Source organism: Hyperolius riggenbachi, chromosome 1, assembly GCF_040937935.1.
Source record: "Hyperolius riggenbachi isolate aHypRig1 chromosome 1, aHypRig1.pri, whole genome shotgun sequence".
Classification (NCBI taxonomy): Eukaryota; Metazoa; Chordata; class Amphibia; order Anura; family Hyperoliidae; genus Hyperolius; species Hyperolius riggenbachi.
Window position 1 is genome coordinate 689,276,910 of NC_090646.1, and position 16,864 is coordinate 689,293,773.

A 16,864-nucleotide genomic window follows, 5' to 3' on the forward strand; every position below is an offset into this window, starting at 1 on the left:
AGCGTGGCCTTCTCCTCCTGCGCCTCCTCCTGTTCCATCACGTGTGCTGCTGCTGCTGCTGCTGCTGCTGGGTTACCGTTGCCGCGTGGTCCCTGTTTATGGAACCTCTTATCTTTATTACATTTATGACTACATGGCGGTACAAAGCATGCTATCCGCACGCTTTTTGTCCTCATGCAAGGCCTGGGTTGTTGTGTCTCACAAAGCGTGGCCTTCTCCTCCTGCGCCTCCTCCTGTTCCATCACGTGTGCTGCTGCTGCTGCTGCTGCTGCTGGGTTACCGTTGCCGCGTGGTCCCTGTTTATTGAACCTCTTATCTTTATTACATTTATGACTACATGGCGGTACAAAGCATGCTATCCGCACGCTTTTTGTCCTCATGCAAGGCCTGGGTTGTTGTGTCTCACAAAGCGTGGCCTTCTCCTCCTGCGCCTCCTCCTGTTCCATCACGTGTGCTGCTGCTGCTGCTGCTGCTGGGTTAGCGTTGCCGCGTGGTCCCTGTTTATTGAACCTCTTATCTTTATTACATTTATGACTACATGGCGGTACAAAGCATGCTATCCGCACGCTTTTTGTCCTCATGCAAGGCCTGGGTTGTTGTGTCTCACAAAGCGTGGCCTTCTCCTCCTGCGCCTCCTCCTGTTCCATCACGTGTGCTGCTGCTGGGTTAGCGTTGCCGCGTGGTCCCTGTTTATTGAACCACTTATCTTTATTACATTTATGACTGCATGGTGGTACAAAGCATGCTATCCGCACGCTTCTTGTCCTCATGCAAGGCCTGGGTTGTTGTGTCTCAAAGCGTGGCCTTCTCCTCCTGCGCCACCCTCCTCCTGTTCCATCACGTGTGCTGCTGCTGGGTTAGCATTACCGGTCCCTTTTCCTGGAACCTCTTATATGTATTACATTTATGACTGCATGCCGACAAAAAGCATGTTACCTGTGCAAAGAAAACAGACATTTCCCGCATTTAAAAGACAGTTTTCCCTTTGAAACTTTAAAATCGATTTTCTCAAAAACTATAAGCTCTTTTTGCTAAATTTTTTTTTCCTCTTGTACCCACTCCCAAGGTGCACATACCCTGTAAATTTGGGGTATGTAGCATGTAAGGAGGCTTTACAAACCACAAAAGTTCGGGTCCCCATTGACTTCCATTATGTTCGGAGTTCGGGTCGAACACCTGAACATCGCGGCCATGTTCGGCCTGTTCGGCCCGAACCCGAACATCTAGATGTTCGCCCAACACTAGTCACAGCCTGCCACCAACTGAGAGGAACATGATGCCACATGGACTGTATAACCCCATACTCCCCTCCCCTATGGACTATATACCCCTTATACTGTCACCTATACCCTCCCCATGCCTATAACCCCACAACCACCCCCTCCCATGCTAACACATTCATATCTTGCTTTGGCAATGCTCAATGTATTTGGTCCTGCCAATAAAGCTTTTTTTTGGATTTGTATTTGGACTGTTAGACTTATCCCTTCACTATGTTGGTGAACGCTACAGGTTTCCTGTGTAACATTGTTTAGTGCTGTAACACCTCCCCATCTATTGTACAGTGCTGCATAATATGTTAGCGATTTACGTTCCATAACTCACCTAGTCTGTACATTACTCTCCTATGTACATATACATGATGTGCCTCCTCTAATTCCTCCCTCTCTTCTCAGCTGGAGGAAGAGGTGATGGAGATGCAGAAGAAGCTGAAGGGTACAGAAGATGAAGTAGAGAAATATTCCGAGTCTGTGAAGGACGCCCAGGAACGCTTGGAACTGGCAGAGAAGAAAGCTACAGACGTGAGTAGATGATTTGGGGTGTTACACACCAGAGACCTTTCTTTACCCTAGCACTTGTTGGGCTCCATTCACAAAAGGGTGCAAACTCAGTTAGCACCCCTAAAAGCTTTTATTGATTGCGCACAAAGTTTAGCGCTGTGCGGTGCGCACAAAATGTCACACCGGCTGCGATGAAACTGTTGCACCAGGTGCGCCTAAAACCCTGCACCGGATGCACCCGAAACGTCGCACCATGCAACTTTTTGGGCACACCTGGTGCGACATTTTCATCGCACCCGTTGCGACGTTTCACGCGTACCGCACAGCGCTAAACTTTGTGCGCCCCAAAGGGCCTTAGGAGTGCTAATTAGTTAGCGCCCTTTTGTGAATCAAGCCCGTTGTCGTGCACATAAGGTCAAATATGAAAGACAGACCTGCACTTTATCGACACTTCCAAGGGAGGCCCCCTATTTACTCCAATGGATTAACATGACATTACATGGACATCTACCTCGCTCCTTCCTGCCAACCCCACCTCACTTCTAGGTCACCATTCCCTTCATCTTCATCCATTGTGTTTAACCCTCAATCAGCGCTGCGTAATATGTTGGCACTTTATGAATACAATAAAATTAATAAATATGCAAGCTACTCTGTCTTATCTACTTTTTTCTAATTTGTCTTCTCTATTTCTTCTATCCACCACATCTAACGTCTTCCTACCTCTCTGTCTTCTCTCCTGACCTCATACCTCTCTATCCTATCATTCCTTCTCTCCCCATCATGTTTCCTCTCCCCTGACCTCATACCTCTCTGTCCTATCATTCCTTCACCCCATCATGTTTCCTCTCTCCTGACCTCATACCTCTCTGTCCTATCATTCCTTCTCTCCCCATCATGTTTCCTCTCTCCTGACCTCATACCTCTCTGTCCTATCATTCCTTCACCCCATCATGTTTCCTCTCTCCTGACCTCATACCTCTCTGTCCTATCATTCCGTCACCCCATCATGTTTCCTCTCTCCTGACCTCATACCTCTCTGTCTTATCATTCCTTCACCCCATCATGTTTCCTCTCTCCTGACCTCATACCTCTCTATCCTATCATTCCTTCACTCCATTATGTTTCCTCTCTCCTGACCTCATACCTCTCTGTCCTGTCATTCCTTCACCCCATCATGTATCTTCTCTCCTGACCTCATACCTCTCTGTCCTATCATTCCGTCACCCCATCATGTATCTTCTCTCCTGATCTCATACCTCTCTGTCCTATCATTCCTTCTCTCCCCATCATGTTTCCTCTCTCCTGACCTCATACCTCTCTGTCCTATCATTCCTTTACACCATCATGTTTCCTCTCTCCTGACCTCATACCTCTCTGTCCTATCATTCCGTCACCCCATCATGTTTCCTCTCTCCTGACCTCATACCTCTCTGTCTTATCATTCCTTCACCCCATCATGTTTCCTCTCTCCTGACCTCATACCTCTCTATCCTATCATTCCTTCACCCCATCATGTTTCCTCTCTCCTGACCTCATACCTCTCTGTCCGATCATTCCTTCACCCCATCATGTTTCCACTCTCCTGACCTCATACCTCTCTGTCCTGTCATTCCTTCACCCCATCATGTATCTTCTCTCCTGACCTCATACCTCTATGTCCTATCATTCCTTCACTCCACCATGTTTCCTCTCTCCCGATGTCATACCTCTCTGTCCTATCATTCCTTCACCCCATCATGTTTCCTCTCTCCTAACCTCATACCTCTCTGTCCTATCATTCCTTCACCCCATCATGTTTCCTCTCTCCTGACCTCATACCTCTCTGTCCTATCATTCCTTCACTCCACCATGTTTCCTCTCTCCCGATCTCATACCTCTCTGTCCTATCATTCCTTCACCCCATCATGTTTCCTCTCTCCTGACCTCATACCTCCCTGTCCTGTCATTCCTTCACCCCATCATGTATCTTCTCTCCTGACCTCATACCTCTCTGTCCTATCATTCCGTCACCCCATCATGTATCTTCTCTCCTGATCTCATACCTCTCTGTCCTATCATTCCTTCTCTCCCCATCATGTTTCCTCTCTCCTGACCTCATACCTCTCTGTCCTATCATTCCTTCACACCATCATGTTTCCTCTCTCCTGACCTCATACCTCTCTGTCCTATCATTCCGTCACCCCATCATGTTTCCTCTCTCCTGACCTCATACCTCTCTGTCTTATCATTCCTTCACCACATCATGTTTCCTCTCTCCTGACCTCATACCTCTCTATCCTATCATTCCTTCACCCCATCATGTTTCCTCTCTCCTGACCTCATACCTCTCTGTCCGATCATTCCTTCACCCCATCATGTTTCCACTCTCCTGACCTCATACCTCTCTGTCCTGTCATTCCTTCACCCCATCATGTATCTTCTCTCCTGACCTCATACCTCTATGTCCTATCATTCCTTCACTCCACCATGTTTCCTCTCTCCCGATGTCATACCTCTCTGTCCTATCATTCCTTCACCCCATCATGTTTCCTCTCTCCTAACCTCATACCTCTCTGTCCTATCATTCCTTCACCCCATCATGTTTCCTCTCTCCTGACCTCATACCTCTCTGTCCTATCATTCCTTCACTCCACCATGTTTCCTCTCTCCCGATCTCATACCTCTCTGTCCTATCATTCCTTCACCCCATCATGTTTCCTCTCTCCTGACCTCATACCTCCCTGTCCTGTCATTCCTTCACCCCATCATGTATCTTCTCTCCTGACCTCATACCTCTCTGTCCTATCATTCCTTCACCCCATCATGTTTCCTCTCTCCTGACCTCATACTTCTCTGTCCTATCATTCCTTCACTCCATCATGTTTCCTCTCTCCTGACCTCATACCTCTCTGTCCTATCATTCCTTCACCCCATCATGTTTCCTCTCTCCTGACCTCATACTTCTCTGTCCTATCATTCCTTCACTCCACCATGCTTCCTCTCTCCTGCCCTCATACCTCTCTGTCCTATCATTCCTTCACCCCATCATGTTTCCTCTCTTCTGACATCATACCTCTCTGTCCTATCATTCCTTCACTCTCCATCATGTTTCCTCTCTCCTGACCTCATACCTCTCTGTCCTATCATTCCTTTACCCCATCATGTTTCCTCTCTTCTGACATCATACCTCTCTGTCCTATCATTCCTTCACTCTCCATCATGTTTCCTCTCTCCTGACCTCATACCTCTATGTCCTATCATTCCTTCACCCCATCATGTTTCCTCTCTCCTGACCTCATACCTCTCTGTCCTATCATTCCTTCACTACCCATCATGTTTCCTCTCTCCTGACCTCATACCTCTCTGTTCTATCATTCCTTCACTCCCCATCATGTTTTCTCTCTCCTGACCTCATACCTCTCTGCGCTATCATTCCTTCACCCCATCATGTTTCCTCTCTCCTGACCTCATACCTCTCTGTCCTATTATTCCTTCACCCCATCATGTTTCCTCTCTCCTGACCTCATACCTCTCTGTCCCATCATCCCTTCACCCCATCATGTTTCCTCTCTCCTGACCTCATACCTCTCTGTCCTATCATTCCTTCACCCATCATGTTTCCACTCTCCTGACCTCATACCTCTCTGTCCTATCATTCCTTCACCCCATCATGTTTCCTCTCTCCTGACCTCATACCTCTCTGTCCTATTATTCCTTCACCCCATCATGTTTCCTCTCTCCTGACCTCATACCTCTCTGTCCTATCATCCCTTCACCCCATCATGTTTCCTCTCTCCTGACCTCATACCTCTCTGTCCTGTCATTCCTTCACCCCATCATGTTTCCTCTCTCCTGACCTTATACCTCTCTGTCCTATCATTCCTTCACCCATCATGTTTCCTCTCTCCTGACCTCATACCTCTCTGTCCTGTCATTCCTTCACCCCATCATGTTTCCTCTCTCCTGACCTCATACCTCTCTGTCCTATCATTCCTTCACTCCATTACATTTCCTCTCTCCTGACCTCATACCTCTCTGTCCTATCATTCCTTCACCCCATTATGTTTCCTCTCTCCTGACCTCATACCTCTCTGTCCTATCATTCCGTCACTCCATCATGTATCTTCTCTACTGACCTCATACCTCTCTGTCCTATCATTCCTTCACCCCATCATGTTTCCTCTCTCCTGACCTCATACCTCTCTATCCTATCATTCCTTCACCCCATCATGTTTCCTCTCTCCTGACCTCATACCTCTCTGTCCTATCATCCCTTCACCCCATCATGTTTCCTCTCTCCTGACCTCATACCTCTCTGTCCTGTCATTCCTTCACCCCATCATGTTTCCTCTCTCCTGACCTCATACCTCTCTGTCCTGTCAGTCCTTCACCCCATCATGTTTCCTCTCTCCTGACCTCATACCTCTCTGTCCTATCATTCCTTCACCGCATCATGTTTCCTCTCTCCTGACCTCATACCTCTCTGTCCTATCATTCCTTCACCCCATCATGTTTCCTCTCTCCTGACCTCATACCTCTCTGTCCTATCATCTCTTCACCCCATCATGTTTCCTCTCTCCTGACATCATACCTCTCTGTCCTATCATCTCTTCACCCCATCATGTTTCCTCTCTCCTGACCTCATACCTCTCTGTCCTATCATTCCTTCACCCCATCATGTTTCCTCTCTCCTGACCTCATACCTCTCTGTCCTGTCATTCCTTCACCCCATCATGTTTTCTCTCTCCTGACCTCATACCTCTCTGTCCTATCATTCCTTCACCCCATCATGTTTCCTCTCTCCTGACCTCATACCTCTCTGTCCTGTCATTCCTTTACCCCATCATGTTTCCTCTCTCCTGACCTCATACCTCTCTATCCTATCATTCCTTCACTCCATCACATTTCCTCTCTCCTGACCTCATACATCTCTGTCCTATCATTCCTTAACCCCATTATGTTTCCTCTCTCCTGACCTCATACCTCTCTGTCCTATCATTCCGTCACCCCATCATGTATCTTCTCTACTGACCTCATACCTCTCTGTCCTATCATTCCTTCACCCCATCATGTTTCCTCTCTCCTGACCTCATACCTCTCTATCCTATCATTCCTTCACCCCATCATGTTTCCTCTCTCCTGACCTCATACCTCTCTGTCCTATCATTCCTTCACCCCATCATGTATCTTCTCTCCTGACCTCATACCTCTATGTCCTATCATTCCTTCACTCCACCATGTTTCCTCTCTCCCGATCTCATACCTCTCTGTCCTATCATTCCTTCACCCCATCATGTTTCCTCTCTCCTGACCTCATACCTCTCTGTCCTATCATTCCTTCACCCCATCATGTTTCCTCTCTCCTGACCTCATACCTCTCTATCCTATCATTCCTTCACCCCATCATGTTTCCTCTCTCCTGACCTCATACCTCTCTGTCCTACCATCCCTTCACCCTATCATGTTTCCTCTCTCCTGACCTCATACCTCTCTGTCCTATCATTTCTTCATTCCATCATGTTTCCTATCTCCTGACCTCATACCTCTCTATCCTATCATTCCTTTACCCCATCATGTTTCCTCTCTCCCGATCTCATACCTCTCTGTCCTATCATTCCTTCACCCCATCATGTTTCCTCTCTCCTGACCTCATACCTCTCTGTCCTATCATTCCTTCACCCCATCATGTTTCCTCTCTCCTGACCTCATACCTCTCTGTCCTATCATCTCTTCACCCCATCATGTTTCCTCTCTCCTGACCTCATACCTCTCTGTCCTATCATTCCTTCACCCCATCATGTTTCCTCTCTCCTGATCTCATACCTCTCTGTCCTATCATTCCGTCACCCCATCATGTTTCCTCTCTCCTGACCTCATACCTCTCTGTCCTATCATTCCTTCACTCCCCATCATGTTTCCTCCCTCCTGACCTCATACCTCTCTGTCCTATCATTCCTTCACCCATCATGTTTCCCCCCTCCTGACCTCATACCTCTCTGTCCTATCATTCCTTCACCCATTACGTTTCCTCTCTCCTGACCTCATACCTCTCTGTCCTATCACTCATTTACCCTATCATGCTTCTACCCTCCAGATCTCATACCTCTCTGTCCTATCATTCCTTCACCCCATCATGTTTCCTCTCTCCTGACCTCATACCTCTCTATCCTATCATTCCTTCACCCCATCACGTTTCTTCTCTCCTGACCTCATACCTCTCTGTCCTATCATCCCTTCACCCCATCATGTTTCCTCTCTCCTGACCTCATACCTCTCTGTCCTATCATCGCTTCACCCCATCATGTATCTTCTCTACTGACCTCATACCTCTCTGTCCTATCATTCCTTCACCCCATCATGTTTCCTCTCTCCTGACCTCATACTTCTCTGTCCTATCATTCCTTCACTCCATCATGTTTCCTCTCTCCTGACCTCATACCTCTCTGTCCTATCACTCATTTACCCTATCATGCTTCTACCCTCCAGATCTCATACCTCTCTGTCCTATCATTCCTTCACCCCATCATGTTTCCTCTCTCCTGACCTCATACCTCTCTGTCCTATCATTCCTTCACCTCATCATGTTTCCTCTCTCCTGACCTCATACCTCTCTGTCCTATCATTCCTTCACCCCATCATGTTTCCTCCCTCCTGACCTCATACCTCTCTGCCCTATCATTCCTTCGCTCTTCATCATTTATCTTCTCTCCTGACTTCATAGTTCTTTGTCCTAACATTCCTTCACTCCCCATCATGTATCTTCTCTCCTGACCTCATACCTCTCTGTCCTATCATTCCTTCACCCCATTATGTTTCCTCTTTCCTGGCCTCATACCTCTCTGTCCTATCATTCCTTCACCCCATCATGTTTCCTCTCTCCTGACCTCATACCTCTCTGTCCTATCATCCCTTCACCCCATCATTTTTCCTCTCTCCTGACCTCATACCTCTCTGTCCTATCATTCCTTCACTCCATCATGCTTCCTCTCTCCTGACCTCATACCTCTCTGTCCTGTCATTCCTTCACTCCCCATCATGTTTCCTCTCTCCTGACCTCAAACCACTCTGTCCTATCATTCCTTCACTCCCCATCATGTTTCCTCTCTCCTGACCTCATACCTCTCTGTCCTATCATTCCTTCACCCCATCATTTTTCCTCTTTCCTGACCTCATACCTCTCTGTCCTATTATTCCTTCTTCCCATCATGTTTCCTCTCTCCTGACCTCATACCTCTCTGTCCTACCATTCCTTCACCCCATCACGTTTCCTCTCTCCTGACCTCATACCTCTCTGTCCTATCATTCCTTCACTCCATCATGTTTCCTCTCTCCTGACCTCATCACTCTCTGTCCTATCATTCCTTCTCTCCCCATCATGTTTCCTCTCCCCTGACCTCATACCTCTCTGTCCTATCATTCCTTCACCCCATCATGTATCTTCTCTCCTAACTTCATACCTCTCTGTCCTATCATTCCTTCACTCCCCATCATGTTTCCTCTCTCCTGACCTCATACCTCTCTATCCTATCATTCCTTCACCCCATCATGTTTTCTCTCTCCTGACCTCATACCTCTCTGTCCTATTATTCCTTCTTCCCATCATGTTTCCTCTCTCCTGACCTTATACCTCTCTGTCCTATCATTCCTTCACCCCATCATGTTTCCTCTTTCCTGACCTCATACCTCTCTGTCCTATTATTCCTTCTTCCCATAATGTTTCCTCTCTCCTGAATTCATACCTCTCTGTCCTATCATTCCTTCACCCCATCATGTTTTCTCTCTCCTGACCTCATACCTCTCTGTCCTATTATTCCTTCTTCCCATCATGTTTCCTCTCTCCTGACCTTATACCTCTCTGTCCTATCATTCCTTCACCCCATCATGTTTCCTCTTTCCTGACCTCATACCTCTCTATCCTATCATTCCTTCACCCCATCACGTTTCCTCTCTCCTGACCTCATACCACTCTGTCCTGTCATTCCTTCATTCCATCATGTTTCCTCTCTCCTGACCTCATACCTCTCTGTCCTGTCATTCCTTCACTCCACCATGTTTCCTCTCTCCTGACCTCATACCTCTCTGTCCTGTCATTCCTTCACCCCATCATGTTTCCTCTCTCCCGATCTCATACCTCTCTGTCCTGTCATTCCTTCACTCCACCATGTTTCCTCTCTCCTGACCTCATACCTCTCTGTCCTGTCATTCCTTCACCCCATCATGTTTCCTCTCTCCCGATCTCATACCTCTCTGTCCTATCATTCCTTCACCCCATCATGTTTCCTCTCTCCTGACCTCATACCTCTCTGTCCTATTATTCCTTTACCCCATCATGTTTCCTCTCTCCTGACCTTCTACCTCTCTGTCCTATCATTCCTTCACTCCACCATGTTCCCTCTCTCCCGATCTCATACCTCTCTGTCTTATCATTCCTTCACCCCATCATGTATCTTCTCTCCTGACCTCATACCTCTATGTCCTATCATTCCTTCACTCCATCATGTTTCCTCTCTCCTGACCTCATACCTCTCTATCCTATCATTCCTTCACCCCATCACGTTTCCTCTCTCCTGACCTCATACCTCTGTCCTATCACTCATTTACCCTATCATGCTTCTACCCTCCAGACCTCATACCTCTCTGTCCTATCATTCCTTCACCCCATCATGTTTCCTCTCTCCTGACCTCATACCTCTCTGTCCTATCATTCCGTCACCCCATCATGTTTCCTCTCTCCTGACCTCATACCTCTCTGTCCTATCATTCCTTCACCCCATCATGTTTCCTCCCTCCTGACCTCATACCTCTCTGTCCTGTCATTCCTTCACCCATCATGTTTCCTCTCTCCTGACCTCATACCTCTCTGTCCTATCATTCCTTCACTCCATCATGTTTCCTATCTCCTGACCTCATACCTCTCTGTCCTATTATTCCTTCACTCCATCATGTTTCCTATCTCCTGACCTCATACCTCTCTGTCCTATTATTCCTTCACACCATCATGTATCTTCTCTCCTAACCTCATACCTCTCTGTCCTATCATTCCTTCACTCCCCATCATGTATCTTCTCTCCTGACCTCATACCTCTCTGTCCTATCATTCCTTCACCCCATTATGTTTCCTCTCTCCTGACCTCATACCTCTCTGTCCTATCATTCCTTCACCCCATTATGTTTCCTCTCTCCTGACCTCATACCTCTCTGTCCTATCATTCCTTCACCCCACCATGTTTCCTCTCTCCCGATCTCATACCTCTCTGTCCTATCATTCCTTCACCCCATCATGTTTCCTCTCTCCTGATCTCATACCTCTCTGTCCTATCATTCCTTCACCCCATCACGTTTCCTCTCTCCTGACCTCATACCTGTCTGTCCTATCATTCCTTCACCCCATCACGTTTCCTCTCTCCTGATCTCATACCTCTCTGTCCTATCATTCCTTCACCCCATCACGTTTCCTCTCTCCTGACCTCATACTTCTCTGTCCTATCATTCCGTCACCCCATCATGTTTCCTCTCTCCTGACCTCATACCTCTCTATCCTATCATTCCTTCACCCCATCATGTTTCCTCTCTCCTGACCTCATACCTCTCTCTCCTATCATTCCTTCACCCCATCATGTTTCCTCTCTCCTGACCTCATACCTCTCTTTCCTATCATTCCTTAACCCATCATGTTTCCTCTCTCCTGACCTCATACCTCTCTGTCCTATTATTCCTTCACCCCATCATGTTTCCTCTCTCCTGACCTTATACCTCTCTGTCCAATCATTCCTTCACTCCACCATGTTCCCTCTCTCCCGATCTCATACCTCTCTGTCTTATCATTCCTTCACCCCATCATGTTTCCTCTCTCCTGACCTCATACCTCTCTCTCCTATCATTCCTTCACCCCATCATGTTTCCTCTCTCCTGACCTCATACCTCTCTTTCCTATCATTCCTTCACCCCATCATGTATCTTCTCTCCTGACCTCATACCTCTCTGTCCTATCATTCCTTCACCCCATCATGTTTCCTCTCTCCTGACCTCATACCTCTCTGTCCTATCATTCCTTCACCCCATCATGTTTCCTCTCTCCTGACCTCATACCTCTCTATCCTATCATTCCTTCACCCCATCATGTTTCCTCTCTCCTGACCTCATACCTCTCTGTCCTATCATCCCTTCACCCTATCATGTTTCCTCTCTCCTGACCTCATACCTCTCTGTCCTATCATTTCTTCATTCCATCATGTTTCCTATCTCCTGACCTCATACCTCTCTATCCTATCATTCCTTTACCCCATCATGTTTCCTCTCTCCCGATCTCATACCTCTCTGTCCTATCATTCCTTCACCCCATCATGTTTCCTCTCTCCTGACCTCATACCTCTCTGTCCTATCATTCCTTCACCCCATCATGTTTCCTCTCTCCTGACCTCATACCTCTCTGTCCTATCATCTCTTCACCCCATCATGTTTCCTCTCTCCTGACCTCATACCTTTCTGTCCTATCATTCCTTCACCCCATCATGTTTCCTCTCTCCTGATCTCATACCTCTCTGTCCTATCATTCCGTCACCCCATCATGTTTCCTGTCTCCTGACCTGATACCTCTCTGTCCTATCATTCCTTCACTCCCCATCATGTTTCCTCCCTCCTGACCTCATACCTCTCTGTCCTATCATTCCTTCACCCATCATGTTTCCTCTCTCCTGACCTCATACCTCTCTGTCCTATCATTCCTTCACCCATTACGTTTCCTCTCTCCTGACCTCATACCTCTCTGTCCTATCACTCATTTACCCTATCATGCTTCTACCCTCCAGATCTCATACCTCTCTGTCCTATCATTCCTTCACCCCATCATGTTTCCTCTCTCCTGACCTCATACCTCTCTATCCTATCATTCCTTCACCCCATCACGTTTCTTCTCTCCTGACCTCATACCTCTCTGTCCTATCATCCCTTCACCCCATCATGTTTCCTCTCTCCTGACCTCATACCTCTCTGTCCTATCATCTCTTCACCCCATCATGTATCTTCTCTACTGACCTCATACCTCTCTGTCCTATCATTCCTTCACCCCATCATGTTTCCTCTCTCCTGACCTCATACTTCTCTGTCCTATCATTCCTTCACTCCATCATGTTTCCTCTCTCCTGACCTCATACCTCTCTATCCTATCATTCCTTCACCCCATCACGTTTCCTCTCTCCTGACCTCATACCTCTGTCCTATCACTCATTTACCCTATCATGCTTCTACCCTCCAGACCTCATACCTCTCTGTCCTATCATTCCTTCACCCCATCATGTTTCCTCTCTCCTGACCTCATACCTCTCTGTCCTATCATTCCGTCACCCCATCATGTTTCCTCTCTCCTGACCTCATACCTCTCTGTCCTATCATTCCTTCACCCCATCATGTTTCCTCCCTCCTGACCTCATACCTCTCTGTCCTGTCATTCCTTCACCCATCATGTTTCCTCTCTCCTGACCTCATACCTCTCTGTCCTATCATTCCTTCACTCCATCATGTTTCCTATCTCCTGACCTCATACCTCTCTGTCCTATTATTCCTTCACTCCATCATGTTTCCTATCTCCTGACCTCATACCTCTCTGTCCTATTATTCCTTCACACCATCATGTATCTTCTCTCCTAACCTCATACCTCTCTGTCCTATCATTCCTTCACTCCCCATCATGTATCTTCTCTCCTGACCTCATACCTCTCTGTCCTATCATTCCTTCACCCCATTATGTTTCCTCTCTCCTGACCTCATACCTCTCTGTCCTATCATTCCTTCACCCCATTATGTTTCCTCTCTCCTGACCTCATACCTCTCTGTCCTATCATTCCTTCACCCCACCATGTTTCCTCTCTCCCGATCTCATACCTCTCTGTCCTATCATTCCTTCACCCCATCATGTTTCCTCTCTCCTGATCTCATACCTCTCTGTCCTATCATTCCTTCACCCCATCACGTTTCCTCTCTCCTGACCTCATACCTGTCTGTCCTATCATTCCTTCACCCCATCACGTTTCCTCTCTCCTGATCTCATACCTCTCTGTCCTATCATTCCTTCACCCCATCACGTTTCCTCTCTCCTGACCTCATACTTCTCTGTCCTATCATTCCGTCACCCCATCATGTTTCCTCTCTCCTGACCTCATACCTCTCTATCCTATCATTCCTTCACCCCATCATGTTTCCTCTCTCCTGACCTCATACCTCTCTCTCCTATCATTCCTTCACCCCATCATGTTTCCTCTCTCCTGACCTCATACCTCTCTTTCCTATCATTCCTTAACCCATCATGTTTCCTCTCTCCTGACCTCATACCTCTCTGTCCTATTATTCCTTCACCCCATCATGTTTCCTCTCTCCTGACCTTATACCTCTCTGTCCAATCATTCCTTCACTCCACCATGTTCCCTCTCTCCCGATCTCATACCTCTCTGTCTTATCATTCCTTCACCCCATCATGTTTCCTCTCTCCTGACCTCATACCTCTCTCTCCTATCATTCCTTCACCCCATCATGTTTCCTCTCTCCTGACCTCATACCTCTCTTTCCTATCATTCCTTCACCCCATCATGTATCTTCTCTCCTGACCTCATACCTCTCTGTCCTATCATTCCTTCACCCCATCATGTTTCCTCTCTCCTGACCTCATACCTCTCTGTCCTATCATTCCTTCACCCCATCATGTTTCCTCTCTCCTGACCTCATACCTCTCTATCCTATCATTCCTTCACCCCATCATGTTTCCTCTCTCCTGACCTCATACCTCTCTGTCCTATCATCCCTTCACCCTATCATGTTTCCTCTCTCCTGACCTCATACCTCTCTGTCCTATCATTTCTTCATTCCATCATGTTTCCTATCTCCTGACCTCATACCTCTCTATCCTATCATTCCTTTACCCCATCATGTTTCCTCTCTCCCGATCTCATACCTCTCTGTCCTATCATTCCTTCACCCCATCATGTTTCCTCTCTCCTGACCTCATACCTCTCTGTCCTATCATTCCTTCACCCCATCATGTTTCCTCTCTCCTGACCTCATACCTCTCTGTCCTATCATCTCTTCACCCCATCATGTTTCCTCTCTCCTGACCTCATACCTTTCTGTCCTATCATTCCTTCACCCCATCATGTTTCCTCTCTCCTGATCTCATACCTCTCTGTCCTATCATTCCGTCACCCCATCATGTTTCCTGTCTCCTGACCTCATACCTCTCTGTCCTATCATTCCTTCACTCCCCATCATGTTTCCTCCCTCCTGACCTCATACCTCTCTGTCCTATCATTCCTTCACCCATCATGTTTCCTCTCTCCTGACCTCATACCTCTCTGTCCTATCATTCCTTCACCCATTACGTTTCCTCTCTCCTGACCTCATACCTCTCTGTCCTATCACTCATTTACCCTATCATGCTTCTACCCTCCAGATCTCATACCTCTCTGTCCTATCATTCCTTCACCCCATCATGTTTCCTCTCTCCTGACCTCATACCTCTCTATCCTATCATTCCTTCACCCCATCACGTTTCTTCTCTCCTGACCTCATACCTCTCTGTCCTATCATCCCTTCACCCCATCATGTTTCCTCTCTCCTGACCTCATACCTCTCTGTCCTATCATCTCTTCACCCCATCATGTATCTTCTCTACTGACCTCATACCTCTCTGTCCTATCATTCCTTCACCCCATCATGTTTCCTCTCTCCTGACCTCATACTTCTCTGTCCTATCATTCCTTCACTCCATCATGTTTCCTCTCTCCTGACCTCATACCTCTCTGTCCTATCACTCATTTACCCTATCATGCTTCTACCCTCCAGATCTCATACCTCTCTGTCCTATCATTCCTTCACCCCATCATGTTTCCTCTCTCCTGACCTCATACCTCTCTGTCCTATCATTCCTTCACCTCATCATGTTTCCTCTCTCCTGACCTCATACCTCTCTGTCCTATCATTCCTTCACCCCATCATGTTTCCTCCCTCCTGACCTCATACCTCTCTGCCCTATCATTCCTTCGCTCTTCATCATTTATCTTCTCTCCTGACTTCATAGTTCTTTGTCCTAACATTCCTTCACTCCCCATCATGTATCTTCTCTCCTGACCTCATACCTCTCTGTCCTATCATTCCTTCACCCCATCATGTTTCCTCTCTCCTGACCTCATACCTCTCTGTCCTATCATTCCTTCACCCCATCATGTTTCCTCTCTCCTGACCTCATACCTCTCTGTTCTATTATTCCTTCACCCCATCATGTTTCCTCTCCCCTGATCTCATACCTCTCTGTCCTATAATTCCGTCACCCCATTATGTTTCCTCTCTCCTGACCTCATACCTCTCTGTGCTATCATTCCTTCACCCCATCATGTTTCCTCTCTCCTGACCTCATACCTCTCTGTCCTATCATTCCTTCACCCCATCATGTTTCCTCTCTCCTGACCTCATACCTCTCTGTCCTATCATCCCTTCACCCCATCATGTTTCCTCTCTCCTGACCTCATACCTCTCTGTCCTATCATTTCTTCATTCAATCATGTTTCCTCTCTCCTGACCTCATACCTCTCTATCCTATCATTCCTTCACCCCATCATGTTTCCTCTCTCCTGACCTCATACCTCTCTGTCCTATCATTCCGTCAACCCATCATGTTTCCTCCCTCCTGACCTCATACCTCTCTGTCCTGTCATTTCTTCACTCCCCATCATGTTTCCTCTCTCCTGACCTCATACCTCTCTGTCCTATCATTCCTTCACTCATCATCATGTTTCCTCTCTCCTGACCTCATACCTCTCTGTCCTATCATTCCTTCACCCCATCATGTTTCCTCTTTCCTGACCTCATACCTCTCTGTCCTATTATTCCTTCTTCCCATCATGTTTCCTCTCTCCTGATCTCATACCTCTCTGTCCTACCATTCCTTCACCCCATCACGTTTCCTCTCTCCTGACCTCATACCTCTCTGTCCTATCATTCCTTCACCCCATCATGTTTCCTCTTTCCTGACCTCATACCTCTCTGTCCTATTATTCCTTCTTCCCATCATATTTCCTCTCTCCTGACCTCATACCTCTCTGTCCTACCATTCCTTC

At 47.3% G+C, this 16,864-nt stretch overlaps 1 protein-coding gene across 4 annotated transcripts in view; it reads left to right on the forward strand.

Moving 5' to 3' along the window:
• Positions 1–16,864, forward strand: part of TPM2 (tropomyosin 2) — a 155,129-nt gene that overhangs the window by 11,778 nt on the left and 126,487 nt on the right. For all 4 annotated transcript variants that reach the window (XM_068253468.1, XM_068253450.1, XM_068253458.1 and 1 more), the window contains exon 2: positions 1,677–1,802. In XM_068253468.1, the coding sequence (XP_068109569.1) occupies positions 1,677–1,802 (126 nt within the window). The remainder of the gene's footprint in view (positions 1–1,676; positions 1,803–16,864) is intronic.